We start from the raw sequence: 22501 nt of genomic DNA, 5'->3' as shown, positions 1-22501 counted from the left end.
ACTCTCTTAAGCTTGTTAGCTGATGGATTGCTTACTTTAAAAAAAACTCACTACAGATGCTAGCTCGGTGGTATTGTCAGTGATGGTGGATAGAGCCTCATCAATTTCTTTTTCCCCAAAGATTGGGATGGAAATAGGCAATTCCAATGACTCTTTAAGTTTGGTAATATCTGCCACAACCGTGCCTCCAGATTGGACCTTTCTAATGAGTAACTCATAAATCAATTCCTCCTTGCGCAAGTACCCGGGAGCGAGGACTTTGCGAGGACCTGACATGTTGACAGAAAGTGAATAATTTGGAAAAATTCCCAGCAACTGAGAAAATTCTTAGAGTTTGGCATGGATCCTACGTTTAGCCGTCAAAAGGGGCTTAATTTAGACCCATTCAACCACACTCTGCTACCACTTGGTCCGGGGTTTCCGTGGAGCAGAAAGAGGTGAAAGAAGGTGCTGGGTGGAATGGGTCTATCTGCTGTATCAAAAGTTAAATTACATTTTAAAATAAGGTTGTATTTCTTTCAGAGTCTCAAACTTAACAATCATTTTTTTCAGGTACTAGTAATCAGGTACAAAATAGCAATAGAGATATAAATTCGAAAACCCAAGGATAGGTAATTTACAAGTTTTGAGCTTCAAGCTTCAAGCTCCAATTTTACCATTCGCAAATGTTGCATTATTCAGATGAGGAGAGATATCTCCCAATACACAGTGTTCAGGAGCACTTGACTCCAAGAGTAACAATTTATGGTCTTCCAAAGGCACCCCTCAATATTACAGTAAACTTAGAAAAGAGCTCACATGCTCTCCAACATTAACCAATTTCTTACAGCCTGCTTAAGGCAACATCACACAAAACCTTACAATCTCTGGCTTCTCTAGGCACAATTTACAATTTAAAATTTTTACACAGGGGTATCTATTACCCAACCTACTGTGCCTTCCTGGAAAAAGAACAGAAAATTTAGTATAAAACCCTAATTGGGCTCTCAGCCCGATGATACAGGGGCTAATCCCAAGCTACTGAGGTGACTTGAATGAAGGTTAATTTAATGCTTTATGGAAAAGAGAAACAGTTACAAAATTGTAGTCACCTCACGATAAATTGAAAGGGGATCTCAAGAGGGTAACACACTCTCTATCCCCGATTTACAGTTAAAAACTTTAATGAAGTTTACGCTAGAAAGAAGACTATTACATTTCAGAATGAGATGGTTACATAGTTAAAGTTTAGAACCTTCTCCTCGTGTAAGTCTGTGGAGGTAGCTTCAGAAAAATAAGACAGGTGGCCATTACCTTGGCGGTTGAACTGCCTGGCAAAGACACACACACACTCAGAAATTTGGTGATCCAAAGACAAGGTAGCCTGAAAGACCACAGCTTATACACGCGAGGGGATGGTTTTAGAGGGTTCTGGACTAATCCGGACACAACCTCTCAATTTTATTGGCAGAATCAAAAGTTACACCCAAAAATCAACAAGAAGCCTGTGATAGGCCAAAAAATAATTACTGTAAAGTGGGCTAACTATGGCCATACAGGGTAACTTCGGCCACTGACGAATAGCAACACTTATTTTCTCCTGACTCCTATACTGTAAAAGAGAAACCACTTGCAATAACTAAAATGCACGTATAAAAGAATGCTCTATCAACACTCGGTAGTCCAAAGAACATTGGCGGGCTCATTTTTTAGTCAATCAATTTTTTTCGCAGCCCCGACTATTGTCTTGTCTGGTAACAGTAGAAAACAAACTGTTCTCTAGCCCCAGCATTCGATTCTCCATTCCAGTGGTTTATGGGGTCAAAATGTAAGTACGTCTAGTAACTGATCAACCCAATTTGATGCATTTTATTCAAATAGGTTTTTCAGGGAATAGTTTTGTAACAAAAGTTGTCTTCTTCCAGGGTTACTTCGGCCATGCCAAGAACATACAGGAAAACATTACGCGGCTGCGAGTATTGTAATTACAATCCTGTTTACTTCAAGAATGCTTTAGAAGAGATTAATAAAGCCACAATAACAATAAATGGGGATGTTTATCCCGACAGGGAGGGGAAAGACGGTTCCCATTTTCAATGATAAATAGACTGATATCAGTTGACATGGACGATGCATATTTAAGAGCTTGATTGACGGCCCAGATATTTTCTCATTTAGAAGACAGTGTATTATGAGGACATTCGACAAGATTGCTTCTTTCCCAATCTTTTCTCTATACAATTGAGCTTTATGATTTTCATACCTTTTATTTATTATCTTTTGTACTATTACAAATATTTATGCAATGCAACATGTAATTTGTAATATTATACAATGCTTGTACGCTTAGGCTAAATAAAATAGTCTCTTCTTGGTGGAAAATGTGAATTTGATTACTATACATCTGTTTCTCCACAAATCATCTTAATTTGTTTGCGATTGTTGATATTGGGCATTGTTCAGGTTTTTAGAAAACATTCACAGTGGCCGAAGTAGCACTACACCGAAGAAAACTTTTTTTCTTGAGTTATTTTTATAAGTTACCCCAAAACATGGGGTAGTTCCGGCCACTCTTTCAATAATCATAATTCGTTACCGAATAACAAATAGAATTATGTTCATATTTAGAAATGAAGAACAAACATGGCAGGACTTATATTTTTCAGATAATTAGAAGAAATATTTCACATTTTAATTTAAAAAATATACGAAAAAGTGGCCAAAGTTATCCCGTTTTACGGTACAGAAAAATTTTGATTGGCCAGACACCAAAGCTGGCGGAAAGAGAAGGAAGTGTTGCAAACCTTGAAATATATAAAAAATAACTGAAAGTTAATTTACTTGAGAAAACCTAGAAACAAAATTTCTTTCAACAAAAAATTATTCCACTTTGCACCAGAGTGCGTGACCTCAGTTTTGTAGAGACATCTCTGGAGAAAAGTTCAAACTTCTTGATGTACATCAAAACAAAACAAATCCAATCAGTTTAGGAAACTTAGAAATGACAAACTTCTCAGTTATTAAGTAGTGACATCTTCTGATTAATGTCCCAACTTCATGCAGTAGCAGTTTCACGTTTTGTTTGATAGAGTTCTTCAAGGCGGTTCTTTTGAATGTGCGGAGTTGAGGTGTACCTCCCACCACTGTATTTTCCAATAGCATTTCAAATTAGACAGGTGTCTGGTCAGCATTCCCAATTTGCGACAGCAAATAAGAATTTTGCTTCCTCAGATGAATAATGCGACGCTGAAAGGCCATTAATTTTTCTTCATACACCCAGGGAAACGTTGTGAAATAGACGTACGTCTCTGAATGCACAGTCCCTTTCTCCGATAAAAGTTTTGCAGTAAAACCATGTGTTTTGAGTTCTTTTGAGATATCTAGTGCTTTCAATTGACACATTTCAGTAGAAACACCACATCCTAACTCACGTTTTTCTATCACAAATTTGTGGATTCGTTCTTCAATTTCCGGAAATACTGCACTCTGCCCACGGAACGCTCTGCGATTGCCGTTACTTTTTAGAAGTTTTTCCTTCTTCCGTTAATACACGATTCGTCAGTATCGTACTTTCTGCCAACGTCACGATTTCCGTATATTTCAGCTTTGCTTGCAACTTTAAGTTTCTCGCGCACAGTAAATGACTGCAGACGCCGTTTTGAATCCATCGCTTACTATCGAAACGGCACTTTCACAGGACAGATACGGAACTCGAATGTGAGCGAGGTAGACTTCCGTAACTAACAGCTCGATTCTCGCAAAGTACAATATCCCGCGAGATCAGCTATTCGCGCGCCCAGCATGGCAGCGACACTTGTGAAACAAATGACGATCGAGCAGCAGCGGCTTTCATATTTATCGCATATTTACCAATATCTTTGATTTACCGTATTTCGTTACCTTACATTTCAAGTTTACATGCCACTGTAACCGTATTGAGAAAAATCAATCTTGTTTTGTAGAACGCAACTAAAACCCAATAATACCTGAATGCCCGTTTACATGTGGTATATTGAGTACAGTAACCGTATTCAAATCTATTGAATACTCCATGTAAACGTAGTAAATTCCGGTTTCGACATTTAAATGTCATCATCAGCCATAAACAAATCACAAACGAATGAGCAAAGACATAATAAATAAAATTGGTGTAGTGACACATTGAAATACGTACATTCCATGATTAAGAGAAGGTTTTGAAAGGTTATCACATCACAAAAGTCTTTATACGGTCATTCATACCTTATGTTAATACTGGCGTAGTGACACATTGTGATATGTACATGGTTTTCTTACTAATCAAGGTTCCGACATAAAGTCTTTACCTGCCTATTTACACCATGTGTCAAACAAACCGTCAAACAAATGAGCAATGGCATAATAATTAAAACTGGCATAGTGACACATTGAAGTATGTACATAGTTTTTTACTATTCAAAGATCAAAAGAAGGATTTTCTGATATGTTATCAAAACATAAAAGTCTTTATACACCCATTCACATCTTGTGTTAATAAAATAACAATAATTAAAACCGGCGTAGTGACATACTGAGATATGTACATGGTTTTTTTTTACCAATCAAAGTTAATAGAAGGTTCTGACATATTTTCAAAGCCAAAACTCATTAAAACACCTACATACACCATGTGTCAAATAAAACGTCAAGAACTTATTGGAATCACTTGGTATACAGCTCTGATTGGTCCGTCTATGTGTCAATGCACGACAAGACATAAACAGTTGTATTCGAATCCCTGAACAACAATCTGGTAGTCCGCTAAGACATTATTGATTCGAATGTTGTCAAAGTGAGAATGTAAATTTGTAGACACACTTTGATCGTATAATGCACTTGTAGACTTCTCAATGCACATTGCTTCGAAAGGCTTGATTTTTACTTGTTAAAATTTACACTGATGTATATGAAATTATAAGAAACAGTCAGTGGGTAATAGGTTGTCCTTCAGTACTTCTGTCAGTGGATTATCCACCGCAATGCTGTAATGCTGAATTTTGTACAGTTTGTGTTGTTCACAGATGACTCCTCATTCACCCGTGATGTTGTTTTCAACAGCCATGTCTGGAGTGAGGACAATCCCCATGCCACCCACATCGGTGGTCAACAGTAATGATTCTCTGTCAGCGTATGGGCGGGCATTGTCCAAGATCACCTAATATGACCTTATTTGCTGCCTCCCCGTTTGACTGGTCTACGTTACCTGGTGTTCCTGCGAGATGTGCTGCCACAGTTCCTGGAGACTATACCTCTTGTTGTCCACAAAAGGATGTGGTTTCAACACGACAGTGCTCCTGCCCACTTCGATGTTAATTTCTGTGAGCACCTGAATAACATATACCCTCATCATTGGATTGGAAGGGGAGGTCCTGTCCCATGGGCAGAGCGATTGCCGGATCTCACACCTCTGGACTTTTGGGCTTTTCCTCTGACGTCAAGTCGTTGGTGTATGAAACCCTTGTAGAAATGGATGAAGACCTGCTTGCTAGGGTCCAAGCTGCCTGTCTTCTGGTACAACAGACGCCCAGGATCTTTGAGAGAGTGCGGCAGAACTTCATGCGCCGTTGCCATGCATGCATTGAGAATGGGGGTCATCACTTTGAACAATTACTATGAGCTACGTTGTTGTTATGCGGTGTACGCTGTGTATGTCCATAACGCAATAAATATGCATTTCCGACCGTTGGTTCCCTATCTCGATATAATCGGTTGTGGACCCACTATCACCTGTTTCAATTTGATGCAAAAGGTTTGAGACACCCTGTATTTGAAGACACCAGTGTATGAAGATTGTTCTTTTGTTTGTCTTGTCTCCTCTTTCTATTGCTCCCGTTTCCATTTTTGTGTTCCTTTTCGTGTTTCTGTCTCAATCAATCATCATCAGTCACCACTTAGGGCTGTCGAATATTTGCACCAATTTGTCCTCTTGATCTCCAACTTTATCTTCATTAATTATATTTATATGCTTGCCTGCTGTGAGATCGAAACTTTGAAACATGTTCTCGGCTACTGTCCATTCGGCTCATTGCTTAGGAATACTCACCATCACACAGTTTGCGACCTTATTGCAAAAGCCTTTCACTCTAACGGGTCGGAAGTATATGAAGAAGTATATGGTAGCACAAGAAGAGTATATTTCTAGCCATCACAAACAGAGAGATCGTTCTGTAATAGTACAGCTAGAATCAGGCGAACAACAGCTGCATGATGTGTACTCTGTGAAGTAGGATACTTAGACGAGTTCTCCCGCTGGTTCTGCTGTTCTGGTGTGTGTGTTGGTGTGGCTGAGAGAAAGCTGTTGACTCAATTTATTGAAAAGGTGTACTCCTCCTTTAACCAATATAAATACTATTTTCAATACAGACCAAAAAATTAAATTTATTTTTTGTAAATTACCGAGCAGCTCATTTCTTTGCTCCCAAGTATATCGTTAGTAGTTTGATTTTAATTAAAATTGTACCTAGAGGTATCTTTGCTTCACCATTTCTGAAGACTGATGTTTTTCTCTACTTCTCTTTACTCCTCAGGTTCTGAGGCTGATGAGATAAGACAAGAACTTGCCAGGTATGAGAGGCAGTGTGAACAGCTCATCTCTGAAAGCAAGGCACAGGAGAGAGAAATGATAGCTGATAAGAAACAGCTTGAGAAGGTAAGGCTGGACTCTTACAGGAATGAAGACTGTAATAATAAGTAAAGGAAGATTGTGTGTAGTGCTTTATAAACAGGATGTGGTAAGTGTTGTTAAGTTTAATATGTGACAGTTAGTGGAAAGGCATTGGAAATTTGGCAGAGATCTGGTGAGGCCTACTGTCGGTATTTTTATTATGGAGACTCGAGATTAGGCGTTAATTACAAATGAACCAACAAGCCTATTTCAAAACGAGTTATACCAATATTTTCTTTGTAGACATGATAGGGGCTTTTGGGTTTATGCAATGTCAAGAAAACAAAGTGAAAATCTTTACATTTCGCAGAGAACTTTACTCCGCGTCTTCAGAAGAAAATCTCGAATGTTCCCGAGAAACAATAATTATTGTAGAAGACTTCCTCGGGAACAGTCGAGATTGTCTTTTGAAGACATGGAGCAAAATTCTCTGCTTTGTTTCCTGGACTCGGCAAAAGCCCATATCATGTCTACAAGTACGGGCCTTGAAAGCATCAATGTTAACAATATTTTCTTGGTTTAATTCTGCATTACAGCATATAAGACAAATTTTTTTGAAGTTCATTAATTAATTTTTTTATTTGCAGTTATAGTAAATATTGTCTGGGTTTCTGGCTTCTTCTCTAGGAACCGCTCACTTAAAAATATATTAATGGAAAACCACTTGTCTTATGGTAATGAAATTTTTATATGTTGTAGCCTCATGTATTCGTAGTGTAATACTTAAGTTACAAATTTTTGCAACCATCCCGAAAAGATTTCTTATTATTTTTCTAAACCAACATTTTCCCAGCCCAGGATAAATGTACTACAGGAAACTTGGACTTGTTTTGAAGCACTCAGTCGTGGTTATCAGAAACTAAAACCATTGCTTTTTTTTCGCTAGTGGCTTTACGTCACACTGACACAGATAGGTCTTATGGCGATAATGGGATAGGAAAGGCCTAGGAGTGGGAAGGAAGCGGCTGTGGCCTGGTGTGAAAATGGGAAACCACACAAAATCTATCTTCAGGGCTGCTGTCAGTAGTATTCGAACCCACTATCTCCCAGATCCAAGCTCACAGCTGCGCGCCCCTAACCGCACGGCCAACTCACCCGGTTAAAACCATTGTACATTTACAGATAAGAAGGATTTCCACCTTATCAATACTGTTTATTGTAAAAAAAAAATCTTACAGTACCGCATACCTGCCAACCCTTCCGATTTACCCGGAAACTTTCCGGTTTTTAACTCGTCTTCCGATTTTCCGATTTATTTTTACTTCTTCCGATTTTTGACTAATATAACCTCTAATACGGCCAATACTCTTCCCCTAGAAAAGAAAAAGGATAAATTCTTATGTGCTTGTGTAATTTATGAAACTTAATTTTCAAGCGTATTTGATGCTTTATTTCGCCTTCGTGTATCGTGTTTCCCGCTCACCACAGCAGCGTGTGCGCTTAAAGCTGGGGATTCGGGGCGGCAATCGTCCTGCAAGCAAGAGGCTAGCGCGCGCTAACGACTCAGTTAATCGGGACGAAACAATGAGTTTGTTATTGTGTTGTTCGCGCGCTGTTAACATCGTTTCTGTGCGTAGTTTCGTCGGAGTTGTAGGCCATGTGTTTTTCCTTGCATTTCTATGACAGTTTCTGGTATTTTCTTTTCTCGTTATGGCCAAAAATTATGACAAACGTTATCTCCAAGTGTTAAGAGATGCCTATAAATTTCTGTACATTTTACCAGCTATTAAAGGAAACTACCGTATTTTCTCGCGTACCGTAATCGACGCCCTTGCATAATTTACACATTCCAATATTTTTGGGTCCAAAGTGGAATTTGACGCACCCACAACTTCGAAGATCCATCACTCAGCTCCGGATGCGTTTCGAAATAAAGATGCCGCCAACTACTCAGGTAGCAGGCTTCCTATTGCCAAAGCGGGCATTCCAAATACAGGGCAACGTGCTGTATTAGCCGGCAGGAAATCCCACTGCACTAGTTTTACGAGTGTTTCGCGTCGTACGGGACATTATGTGATCTCAAAATTGTTTGTCAGTCCACAGTACTCTAAGAAACTGGTACAGTACTGCATCATATGAACTTGCGGTGATCAGTTACGCCGAAACATACGGGAATAGAGCAGTGGGCAGCAAGTTTTCAGTGTCCAAATGAAACATGCGCTACCGCGGTAACAGAAGTGCACTTCAAGCGGCCAACAAGTCTCACAAAGCATTTCGCGGACCAAAAAGCGGCATGTTTCCGCAAGTAGAGGATTATCTGCTTAATTATATGATTTTGTTACGCAATGTTGGATAAGCCGTTTCTCACAAAGTGCTGCATTTTAAAGAATGAGAAATAGACGCGGCACGTGGAATCATTGTTTCGTATTTAAAGGTTAGCCAAGGCTGAATTAATTTTATGAAGAGAAATGGACTTTCTCTTCGACGAAGAACAACATTATGCCAAAAAGTGACGAATGATTTCAACCATTTTCAGCGCTTTGTGATTGAAAAGCGTAAAGTGAAGGAATATTGTATCTCCCTTATAGGAATCGCAGGTCAGACGCCAATCAGTTTCCATATACCATAAAGTCGAACAGTCGATAAGAAAGGAACATACAGTGTTATCGGACGCGCTATCGGAAGCAAAAAAAAAACGACGATGTACTGCAATGCTTGCTGTAATAGCTGATGGCAGAAAGCTTGCACCTTACTTTGTTCTAAAACGAAAAACAATGCCTAAAGCAAAATTTCCGCGAGTGATCCACGTTCGTATTCAAGAAAAAGGGTGGATGGACACGTCACTCGTACAAGATTGGATACGAACGGTTTGGAGTAATGTAGCAGGGTCCCTCCTTCGATGCCCGGCCCTTCTCGTGTTGGACAGGTTTTTTTTTTTCCGGTACGTCATTCAGGTCGTATTGTCAGCTCGTAATGGGAAGAATATTTTCCAGTGTCGGTACCGTACTTCAAACCCACGTGTCTAACTTATCTGATGTACCCTATTTGACTTTTCAGAAAAAATCTCACGCCGGAATTTTACGCCAAATGACGATAACTGCAAATGGGTTGAACCAATTGTGTTTGGATTATATTTGATGTATCTTGTAAATTAATTGTAAATAATTTGTAAATATCCAAATTCTTTGAATCGCATCCAAAGTTTTCGCTTGTATTTTTCGTCAAAAAAGTGTGTTAATTACGCGAGAAAATACGGTATTATGCATTTTGTTGCGTGTGTCGGTGTGACAAATATTATTCGTAAGTAAATGTCATAAATGAGAGTGATTAGGTACATTTTCTTGTAACCATTTTTATGTTTTCTTAGTTTAAGATTTTAAATTTAATGGTCAATTTGCATTGTAACTGTAGATAAGTATGCCTTTTATCCTGACCTTTTTTCACGTAGACCATGGTGGAATATATGTGATGAAATCCAAGAATTAAAATATCTTCCTATTTTTGGTTTCTAAAAGTTGGCAGGTATGGTACCGGTTTGGACCTATCTGGTCATCATCAGCTGAACAAAGTTTGTACCTTTACATATATGTTAGGCAATAATTGACATTACTCTGTCTAAAGGGAGATGCCGTGAGGAATAAACCTATCTGAATGTGTCCGAATTGGGCTTACTAAATGTAAAATTGAATATGTTTTATCATTTGGTATGTGGGTATAAAACTGTCTTCTTTAAGACTTGGAATTTGACTAGCAAATTATTCTAATGCTTAAATCTAAGTTGTATTTACAAATACAATAAACACATTAAAATACACTGAATACATTAAAATATATTAAAACAACATGTGTAAAAACACTTCATAGGTTTGAATATGCGTGTATTGTGTATCTCTTCATTTGACTCTTGTGTTAGAGTTTTTATCCATAGTTGTGCATCAATTGGTGCTTGTGATCGTAGGTAATGATGTGGGTCTCTTAAAATTTCCTATTATTTGCTTAAAAGATGTCTTCATATGTACATATAATAAAACACATTTGTTGTTTTATGTGCAGCTCTGCTGTAAGTGGAGTCTTGTTCTTTAAGTTAAAAGCAGATGGTTAGGTCCTGGTCATTCATGACTTGTTTTATATTAGATTAGGGTGGAGGCTCCTTCCTCATCTATACTTGTGTGCGGGTGTTATAATTATCTGTGAGAGATAAAATAAAGAGTAAGTAATGAATTGTAAATTGAAGGGAATGCGTGAGGGTGTGTGCTGATATGGATGGGTACTTACTATTGTTGTTGTGGCTGGGTTTCGTTCGATCTGAGAGCTTGCCGTGTACTACTTCGCGTTCGCCTTGGGCTTGTGTCTGCTGTTGAGAGGGGAGTGAGCGGAGGGGTAGGGAGATTTGCTGTCGTGGGGGTAGGGACAGAGCTGGGCGTGTTATTCGACGGTTCTATGGCACATGTTATGTTCTGTTTATTAATCATTTTAAGGTAGTCGGTTTTCAGGACAGGGATGACTTTATTGAAGATAATATTGATTTTTTCTGTAATTTCATTTATATTGAAATTGGGATTAGTGTATTGATCTAAGGATATATAACTCTTCTGTTATATTGAGCAGGGGCCCTTGGGATTTATGTTTAGTAGATTAGATTTAGATTTATTATTTTTCTTTAGATCTACAGTAATAATACCCATTTGATCCGTTATAAAGAAAAATAACAATGTCCAGCCTAAGCCAAATTACATACTACTAACTTGGTGGACCCTACACAGGCGGAATACCGGACAACCATGCAAGGTTCCACCCCTAGCTAAATCTGTTAAGCTGCCTCTAACATGGACGGATGACCGGCTCACATGCTAGGGCACCCCCTATCTCTAAATTAAGCCTATAACTAATTACAACATTAAATCTATACTAATCTATCTTAAGCTGCCTCTAACATGGACGGATGACCAGCTCACATGCTAGGGCACCCCCTACGTCTAAATTAAGCCTATAACTAATTACAACATTAAATCTATACTAGTTCTAAATCTATACTAATCTATCCTAAGCTGCCTCTAACATGGACGGATGACCAGCTCGCATGCTAGGGCACCCCCTACATCTGAATTAAGCCTATAACTAATTACAACATTAAATCTATACTAATTCTATCCTAGTACCTCTTATCATTAACTAATGAATCAAAACCAATACTGTCTCAATACACATAAACACACCTTCACTTGAATAAATACCCTCTAAACTTCGCTATCTTCCTAATATCCATAAATACACCTTCACTTGAAAAAATACCCTCTAAACTTCGCTATCTCCTTTAATATCCATCCATCGAACTCAACAATCATTCACTTCATTTCCATGCCACATATCATAACATATCTACCTCTTATCATAAAGACACCTTTACTAGAATAAATACCCACTAAACTTCGCGATCTTTCTTATCATCCATTCGCCACCATGCCCCTGCTGAACATACACACAAACCTTTGCACATTCCATTCCTCCTACATTTCCTCTACTTGTCTCTCTCAGGGTTGCTGATTCCATGCTTCAGCGGTATTATGAATGTCACAGACCCCATACACGCTAACCTTAGCACATTCCATTCCTACTACATTTCCTCTACTTGACTCCCTCGTGGTTGCTGATTCCATACTTCCGTTGCACTCACATTCTGCTAATACGTATTCTACTCATGTTGCAACGTTATCACTGCACTACCTATCTATTCCTGCTTATCTTATTCAACCATGCTTAATCTAATTAAATAATCATCTAAAACCAACTTTGCTTGCCGATTTACCATTAACTAATAAATCACTTACCAATACCATTTAAACTTCGCTACCTCTCTTAACATTCATCCATCATCGTCATACTTAACACTTCAATTCCAGTCCTCATTCACTTTACAATTATAATACACATTAAGACATCTTTACTTGAATAAATACCATCTAAACTTCGCTACCCCTCTTCTCATCCATCCATCGAATTCAACAATCTATCCATCTTATATCTCAAGTCTCATTACTTGAATAAGTACCATACAATTACAGTACACTTAAAAACACCTTATCACCTCGCTACCTCTCTTATCATTCATCCATCATACCATACACATGCAGATACCATCACTTCTTTACTTTAACCATTACAATGCCCTTCGAACTCAACAATCCATCCATCTTATATCTCAAGACACCATTATATGAATAAGTGCCATACAATTACAGTACACTTAAAAACACCTTATCACCTCGCTACCTCTCTTATCATTCATCCATCATATATCTATTATCATCACCTTTCATATTTAACACTTCAATTCCAGTAGATACCATCCAACCTCCTTTATATCTCCAAACTCGTAACAATTACACTACACATATAGACATCATTACTCGAGTAAGTACCATCTAAACTTCGCTACCTCTCTTATCATCCATCCATCTAAACTCTGATCCAACTTCTAAACATCAATACATATCTACCTCTTATCATTCTTCACTTGAATAAATACCCTCTAAGCTTCACTACCTCTCTTATCATCCATCCATCGCACTCCACAATCATTCTCTTCAATTCCATACCACATATCCTTACATATATACCTCTTATCATTAACTAGTAAATCACTCACCAATACGATCTCCGTCATGCCATCACTTGAATAAATACCATACACTTGGTCTATCCATCTTTTACCTAAAGACACCATCACTTCAATTACAATTATACTACACATACAGGCACCATTACTTGAGTAAATACACACATACAAACACCACCATAACTACGCTTCTGTCCTCCATCATAGGCAAACTATGTTACTTACTACTGTTACTTGACTTTTTACTTCTCGTAATTATTCCTTCCATTTTTCCTTTTTTGTCCCATAGGTCCTTCAAACTCAAGCTTCTCCCTTTGATCACGGCACTTCTTACTTCTGCTTCCTCCATCAAACCATTATTCTCGCTCCGATTCTGTCCGCTTGTCTTCCCCTGTGGTTCTTTTTCTTCCCTCGCGCAGACTTCCGACACTAATTCGTCCATTAAATTCCTGACTACTTCCATCCTTCTTGCATTTACTTTTTCTTCAGCTCTTTTCATGATCTCTTCCCAGGAACCCCATCTACTCAGTGTTCCTTCATTTACAGTATGTACATCAGCCCTGGTAGTTTCTTCTTGCCTCGAACTGTCAGCCCTGCTAGTTTCTTCTTGCCTCCAACTCTCATCCATTAATTTCAGTTTCGATATTGTCCACTTACGGGTCCAATTCCTGTCGCTCACCACGAGTATCTGACCACTAATATACGCTTTCAATCCCTGAATTTTTGCTTTCACAAGATGTTTCTTAAGAATTTTAAAATTTCTACTCTCTTCTCTTCCGAAATCTCTCTTAATTCTAATGTTCTCACACTGTAGATTACCAGCGTTCCTTATCACTATGTCTGCCATCAATGAAGATAGCAGCGACACTTTTATGGGCCTGTGCCCTCCCACCTTGCCAACTCTCTCCACATTGTCTATATCTACCTCACTGAAATTTATTTTCATTTTTTTTTGTATAACATCTACCACTTTGTAAATAATGTCCACTTTAGATTCTGCCTTGTCTTCCTCCACCCCATAAATAAATATGGATTTCTTCTTGCGCTCCTGTCTGCAGAATTCGATTTCTTTCTTCAGGTTTACCATCTCTTCATCCATATTTTTTATTTTCTCTCTTAGTGACACCAGTTCTTTCTCGCTGCCTTCTATCATCGCCTTCGTATTCTTCATATAATCCTGGATCCACTGTCTCGTCTTTTCTTGCTCCTGGCCTTGTTCTTGAAGCATTTTCTTTAATTGTTCAAACGGACATACCTCCTGTATTACTTCTCTTACTACTTTCCTCATAACCTCTACGTCTACCCAATTCATCGTATCTATCTCCTTGCCGACCGCTTGACCTTACCGCTTCCTCACTCTTAATCCACTCCACTCAGCAGGCGCACGCCGCACGACCCGTCCGTCCTCCTCACTGGCTTAAGCTAGATTCTTATGTTTAGTATTTTCATGTCGTGTCATTTTCAATGTTCGATGTTCGTGAAATTGTGTTTATATTCTTCGTTGTGCTAGTATGCCCAATTCGGACACATTGAGGTATGTTGTTTCCTCATGGCATCTCCCTTTAGACAGAGTAATGTCAATTCTTGCCTACCGGGCGAGTTGGCCGTGCGCGTAGAGGCGCGCGGCTGTGAGCTTGCATCTGGGAGATAGTAGGTTCGAATCCCACTATTGGCAGCCCTGAAAATGGTTTTCTGTGGTTTCCCATTTTCACACCAGGCTGTACCTTAATTAAGGCCACGGCCGCTTCCTTCCAACTCCTAGGCCTTTCCTATCCCATCGTCGCCATAAGACCTATCTGTGTCGGTGCGACGTAAAGCCCCCTAGCAAAAAAAAAAAAAATTCTTGCCTAACATATATGTAAAGGTACAAACTATGTTCAGCTGAAGATGACCAGATAGGTCTAAACCGGTACTGTAAGATAATTTTTTTTTTTACAATAAACAGTTCAAGAATTCAGATCACAGTCTCCACGACTCTCAACGCTCACCTTAAAGGCATCTAATAAAATCTATACTATAATAAATGCCCATGCTCCCACTAATGATAAAAACAACTCCTCAAAAGACCAGGAGGAAACAGGAGAATTTTGGGACCTATTGGACCAGACCATAGATAACATCCCCAAACACCATATAAAATTATTAATAGGCGACTTCAACGCTCAACTAGGCAGAGAAAGAAAATACCGTGACATCATCGGAAAATGGCCAGCACACAAGAAAACAAATAAAAATGGAGAGAGACTAGTTGACCTGTGTAGAAACCATAATTTAATCTCAAAATCTACATGTTTTAAGAGGAAACCTCAAAAACTCAAAACATGGAAACACCCTGACTACACTAAAGGAGAATGGCAACTGGACCACGTCTGCATGGACAAATACCACCACAAAGAGATCTATAACGTCAAAGTCCTCCGAGGAATAGACACAGGTTCAGATCACTACGTAGTTAAAATTAAAATTAAACTCACTCCCCAGAGGAGACAACAAAAGCAAGCCCTTAAAACTAAAAGAAAAATAGATCCTACCCAGCTAATCAACAACAAAAATTACCAGAAAGCAACTGAAAAAATAAAAATCACAGACAAACTTGAAGACTTAGTACACAACCTTAAACAAATTGCAGAAGACCTAGCTCCAATTAAACCACGTAAAAAACACCAATGGTGGAACAGTGAATGTGATGAAACAGTGGAGAAAAGACATCAGGCATGGCTATTACATCAGTCCCAAAAGACAGAAATATCCTATCAAAAGCTAGTAAAACAGAGAAAAGAAACTACCCAAGTCTTAAGAAGAATAAAAAGACAACATCATAAGGACACCCTGCAGTTAATTGAAGAACAGTTCAGTAAAACTAAATCAAGGGACTACTACAAAACCTTCAGAAAGCAGCTCCAAAAATATGAACCCCCAACCCTACTGATGAAGGATGAAGATGGTAAGCTGGCCCATAACAATAAAGACAATGCAGAAATTCTGGCTGAACATTTCAACAAGCTTTTAAATTGTGAGGAACCTACAGAACTCCTTCATTTGGACACCAACACCCCGATAAAAACATCACCAGAAAACATCAATCCCCCCACAATAAAGGAAGTCTACCAAGCTCTGAATAAATTAAAAAACTACAAAGCGCCAGGAGAAGATCAGACCTTTGCGGAAATCTGGAAATATGCAGGAACCTCAGCAAAAGTTGCCCTCCATCAACAACTTGTCTCTATCTGGATTAAAGAAGAACTACCAGAACACTGGACAACAGCCCTCATTCATCCTCTGCACAAAAAAGGGGACAAAACCGACCCTAATAACTACAGGGGAATCTCGCTCCTAGACATAACATACAAAATATTTTCAATAATCATCCTTAATAGGATAAGTTTACAACTTGAGAAAGAACTAGGAGAATATCAAGGAGGTTTCAGACCCTGGAGGAGCTGTCCTGATCAGATCATGAGTCTTAAGTTGATAATGGACTATAACAGGAGAAGAAACAGAGATATGGTGATAACATTTGTAGATTTCAAGAAAGCTTATGATTGCATCCATAGAGAATCTCTGTTTAAAATTTTAAGACACCTTGGACTACACCCCAAATTAATAAACATGATAAAATTGACTCTCACCAATACCAAGTCAAAAGTGAAGTTTAGGGGTGAAACATCAGAGACATTTGAAATTAAAACTGGACTACGGCAGGGAGATGGGCTCTCACCACTATTATTTAACTGTGCTCTAGAAATGGTAATGAGGGAATGGTTTAGAAAATGTCCCCCCAAAATAAAGATTGGCCGAAAAATCAAAACAAATTGCCTGGGTTTTGCTGACGATTTAGCATTACTAGCAGTGGACATAAAAGAAGCAAAAACCCAGATATCAGAACTTCAAAACATTGCAAATAAAATTGGCCTCAAAATATCATTTGAAAAAACAGAAATTATGCCCCAAAAACCAACACAGCTAAAAGAAGTCATCATAAATGGTAATAAAATCAAAATAGTAACTCAGTTTAAATATCTTGGAGAAGTAATAACACATAACTTAAATGAAAAAATCTCAATCCAAGTAAGAACAAATAGATTAGCTAAAGCACAAAAATTAACATGGGATATCTACAAAAAGAAATGTCTATCAATAAATACAAAAATAAAACACTACAACACAGTTATAAAACCGGAAGCTACATATGCAGCAGAAACACTCTTTTACCTGAATAAACAATCAAAGACTGACAGACTTCAGAAAATTGAAAGGAGGATTGGAAGAACCTGTATCAACAAAAAATATCAGAAAGATGGACAGTGGCGGTTAATACCTAACAAAGTTGTGTACAAAGAGCTAGAACCCATTACAGATACTATGCGTAAGAGGAGACTGGGATTCTTTGGACATATCATAAGGATGCAGGACTCGAGACTTCTGAAACAACTAGTACAACACAATCTCGTCTCAAAAAATACCACAACAGGATGTAAATGGATCAGAGAAGTAAGAGAGGATCTGAAGGAAATAGGCCTTACAACAGAAGACACCAAAAATAAGATAAAATTGAATACAAAACTCAAGAATACAAACCTCCGCTTTACCCTTACACAAAACAAACCAACAACACGCACATTTTCAACTGAGGAAAGAGCACGAAGATCGGAGCGTCTGAAGAAGTACTGGGAGGACCGCAAAGCCCGAACAATCCCTTCAAAGAGACCTGAACGACGGACTGACTAAAGTGATCCTATGTGGTCATAAAAGAAGAAGAAGAAGAAGAAGAAGAAGAAGAAGAAACAGTATTGATAAGGTGGAAATTCTTTCTTATCTGTATATGTGTAATCTGTCAATACGGACATGAAACTCATAAATCACGATAAAACCATTGTAACCGTACAGTGTGAACCAAATTTATGAAGTGTAAGATTGATGGGAAGTTGTGTGTGTGCTGCACTGTGTTATTAATAGCAGATGGCGTGGTGAAATCGGGTACAGGGTTGCCACGTACGCTCTCTCCGGGCAGTTGTGAAATGGTGTCCGTACCAAGTGCATACAACTTACGAAGAACATAAGGACATTCACTTCAAACCAAATTAAACAATAGATCACTATCTCTGATGAAAAAGAATACCTTTTCAAGTTACAAATGTTCCCCTTCAAGCTACATACAAATCATTACCATATTACATTGAACAAACATAAATTATAAATCAAGTTGCTCGTCTATACAGATAGGGATGCCAACTCCCAGATCAACTCAGGAACATTTGGTTGCTGTAGGAGCGACAACATAGTTCGGCATCAACTACAGCAGTTTAGATGTGTCATTTGTTTTCAAGTTTGGATGTTTTGTTCAGACTTCATCGATGTTCTAAATTAAGATTGTAAATTGTGACATACCAAATTGTGGGTTACTGTAGTCACATCCTAGTTCGTGAACCATGGGCAACGGGTGAGTGGCCTAGTAAGTGGTCCTGAGAGTCGGGATACCAGTTGCTATGGAATGGGAGTGGGCATCTCGGACATATTTTGAGTCATGGCCCTCCTTGTGCTCAGGCGGCTAGGACTATACAATTCACCGGCGGTCCATAACCCGTTAGAGAAGAGATCCTCACTTGGACTATGTGCAAGTAGGGTAGCATCCTGCTTCATGAATTTACCGAGCTCAGAACATTTTAAGCAAGCCTCGGACCTATGGGAGTAACAGAGTCCCACTCCCATTTGACAGGCGAGGGACTCCTTGGAAACAACTTGGCAAACGAAATGGAATTCAATGGGGAGCTATCAATATTAATGAGGCTTATGGAAGAAAGAAAGTAGAACTGGCTGAGTCAGCAAAGAGGATGCATTTGGATCTGCTAGGAGTAAGTGATATTCGGGTAAGTGGAGATAACGAGGATGAGATAGGAGATTATAAAGTGTACTTGACGGGTGTTAGTAAGGGAAGGGCAGAGTCTGGGGTAGGGCTCTTTATCAGGAATACCATTGCACGCAACATAGTTTCTGTTAGGCACGTGAATGAGCGAATGACGTGGGTAGATTTGTCAGTTGGAGGAATTAGGGCTAGAATTGTGTCCGTGTATTCACCATGCAAGGGTGCAGATGAGGATGAAGTTGACAAGTTTTATGAAGTATTGAGTGACATCGTGGTCAAGGTCAACAGCAAGGATAGCATAGCGCTAAAGGGCGATTTCAATGCGAGAGTTGGGAATAGAACTGAAGGATACGAAAGGGTGATTGGTAAATGTGGGGAAGATATGGAAGCTAATGGGAATGGGAATCATTTGCTGGACTTCTGTGCTAGTATGGGATTAGCTGTTACGAATATATTCTTCAAGCATAAGGCTATTCACCGCTACACATGGGAGGCTAGGGGTACTAGTTCCATAATAGACTATATCTTAACCGACTTTGAATTCAGGAAATCTGTTAGGAATGCGAGAGTTTTCTGGGGATTTTTCGATGATACAGACCACTATCTGATCTGTAGTGAACTTAAGTATCTCTAGGCCTAGGGTAGAGAAAGTGAAATCTGTCTGCAAACGAATAAGGGTAGAAAATCACCAGAACGAGGAAATTAGACAGAAGTACATGGATATGATTAGTGAGAAGTTTCAAACAGTAGACAGTAAGGAGGTTCAGGATATAGAAAGTGAATGGGTGGCATACAGGGATGCTGTAGTAGAAACAGCAAGGGAATGCCTAGGAACAACTGTGTGTAAAGATGGGAAAAGGCGAACATCTTGGTGGAATGATGAAGTGAGAGCAGCTTGTAAACGTAAAAAGAAGGCTTATCAGAAATGGCTCCAAACAAGGGCCGAGGCAGACAGGGATTTGTACGTAAATGAAAGAAACAGAGCGAAACAAATAGTTGTTGAATCACAAAAGAAGTCATGGGAACATTTTGGTAACAACCTGGAAAGGCTAGGTCAAGCAGCAGGGGAAACCTTTCTGGACAGGAATAAGGAATCTTAGAAACGGAAGGAATAAGGAAATGAACAGTGTTTTGAGTAATTCAGGTGAACTCATAATAGATCGCAGGGAATCACTCGAGAGGTGGAAGGAATATTTTGAACATATTCTCAATGTAAAAGAAAATCATCGTGGTGGTGTTGCGAACAGCCAAGCTCATGGGGAGGAGGAAAATGATGGTGAAATTATGCTTGAGAAAGTGGAAAGGATGGTAAATAAACTCCATTGCCATAAAGCAGCAGGAATAGATGAAATTAAACCTGAAATGGTGAAGTATAGTGGGAAGGCAGGCACGAAATGGCTTCATAGAGTAGTAAAATTAGCGTGGAGTGTTGGTAAGGTACATTCAGATTGGACAAAAGCAGTAATTGCACCTATCTATAAGCAAGGGAACAGGAAGGATTGCAAAGGAAGGATTGCAACAACTATCGAGGTATCTCATTGATTAGTATACCAGGCAAAGTATTCACTGGCATCTTGGAAGGGAGGGTGCGATCAGTCATTGAGAGGAAGTTGGATGAAACCCAGTGTGGTTTCAGACCACAGAGAGGCTGTCAGGATCAGATTTTCAGTATGCGCCAGGTAATTGAAAAATTCTACGAGAGGAATAGGCACTTGTGTTTATATTTTGTAGATCTAGAGAAAGCATATGACAGGGTACCGAGGGAAAAGATGTTCGCTATACTGGGGGACTATGGAATTAAAGGTAGATTATTAAAATCAATCAAAGGTATTTATGTTGACAATTGGGCTTCAATGAGAATTGATGGTAGAATGAGTTTTTTGTTCAGGGTACTTACAGGGGTTAGACAAGGCTTTAATCCTTCACCTTTGCTGCTCGTAGTTTATATGGATCATCTGCTGAAAGGTATAAAATGGCAGGGAGGGATTCAGTTAGGTGGAAATGTAATAAGCAGTCTGGCCTATGCTGACGACTTGGTCTTAATGGCAGATTGTGCCGAAAGCCTGCAGTGTAATATCTTGGAACTTGAAAATAGGTGCAATGAGTATGGTATGAAAATTAGCCTCTCGAAGACTAAATTGATGTCAGTAGGTAAGAAATTCAACAGAATTGAATGTCACATTGGTGATGAAATGTCGTATGGCTTTTAGTGCCGGGATATCCCAGGACAGGTTCGGTTCGCCAGGTGCAGGTTTTCTATTTGACGCCCGTAGGCGACCTGCGTGTCGTGATGGGGAAGAAATGATGATGAAGACAACTCATACACCCAGCCCCGTGCTGTAGGAATTAACCAATTAAGGTTAAAATCTCCGACCCGGCCGGGAATCGAACCCGGGACCCTCTGAACCGAAGGCCAGTACGCTGACCGTTCAGCCAACGAGTCGGACACATTGGTGATACAAAGCTAGAACAAGTCGATAATTTCAAGTATTTAGGTTGTGTGTTTTCCCAAGATGGTAATATAGTAAGTGAGATTGAATCAAGGTGTCGTAAAGCTAATGCAGTGAGCTCGCAGTTGCGATCAACAGTATTCTGTAAGAAGGAAGTCAGCTCCCAGACAAAACTACATCGGTCTGTTTTCAGACCAACTTTGCTTTACGGGAGCGAAAGCTGGGTGGACTCAGGATATCTTATTCATAAGTTAGAAGTAACAGACATGAAAGTAGCAAGAATGATTGCTGGTATAAACAGGTGGGAACAATGGCAGGATGGTACTCAGAATGAGGAGATAAAGGCTAATTTAGGAATGAACTCGATGGATAAAGCTGTATCTTTACAAAAACAATATAAATATAACTCACCACCTTATCAATACAAAATTTATTCACATTCAGCTAGTAAATATGGTCAAGACCGGTTTCGACCCCTAGGGGGTCATCTTCAGTTGTCATGCATAAAAGATATATTTTACAAAAACATCACATATAATGATTAAAACTTAAGTCCAACTGATCATAAATGTTGGTATGTATGTCTTGGTACATTTGAGCTATTGTTTGTGTCAATCCTAAGTTTCCCAGCATACAGTGTCAAGGTAAGTAGTTAACTAATATATATCATCCATGAAATTACATGCTATTTTTCATGTTATCACTATCTAATTTGGGTTGTACAATGTGGAATGAGATATACATACATTTGTGTAAATTGGTAGTAGTAAGTTCAGTAATATACATTAAAAATCGGTTCTTAAATTACATTAATTGATTATTGATCAGTCATATGAAAATGTAGAATTATTGGTTTGGACACTTGTGATTAAAATATTAATATGCAATACCTTGTTGGCATATATCTTAAATACTAAAGTATCAGTTTATAAAGCCTATTATTCTTATTTTATGTCTTGGAATAGGGTTGA

General features: G+C 38.9%; 1 protein-coding gene across 6 annotated transcripts in view; it reads left to right on the top strand.

Moving 5' to 3' along the window:
- Cep290 (Centrosomal protein 290kDa) overlaps nt 1-22501 on the top strand; it is a 1403175-nt gene that overhangs the window by 91324 nt on the left and 1289350 nt on the right. For all 6 annotated transcript variants that reach the window (XR_010858542.2, XM_067136188.2, XM_067136189.2 and 3 more), the window contains exon 3: nt 6525-6646. Coding sequence is in view for 5 of the 6 variants with exons in the window: in XM_067136188.2 (XP_066992289.2) it covers nt 6525-6646 (122 nt within the window). In the remaining variant the exon portion in view is untranslated. The remainder of the gene's footprint in view (nt 1-6524; nt 6647-22501) is intronic.

Source organism: Anabrus simplex, chromosome 1 (assembly GCF_040414725.1).
Source record: "Anabrus simplex isolate iqAnaSimp1 chromosome 1, ASM4041472v1, whole genome shotgun sequence".
In the NCBI taxonomy this organism is placed as follows: Eukaryota; Metazoa; Arthropoda; class Insecta; order Orthoptera; family Tettigoniidae; genus Anabrus; species Anabrus simplex.
This window is presented reverse-complemented; position numbering and strand designations above follow the sequence as displayed.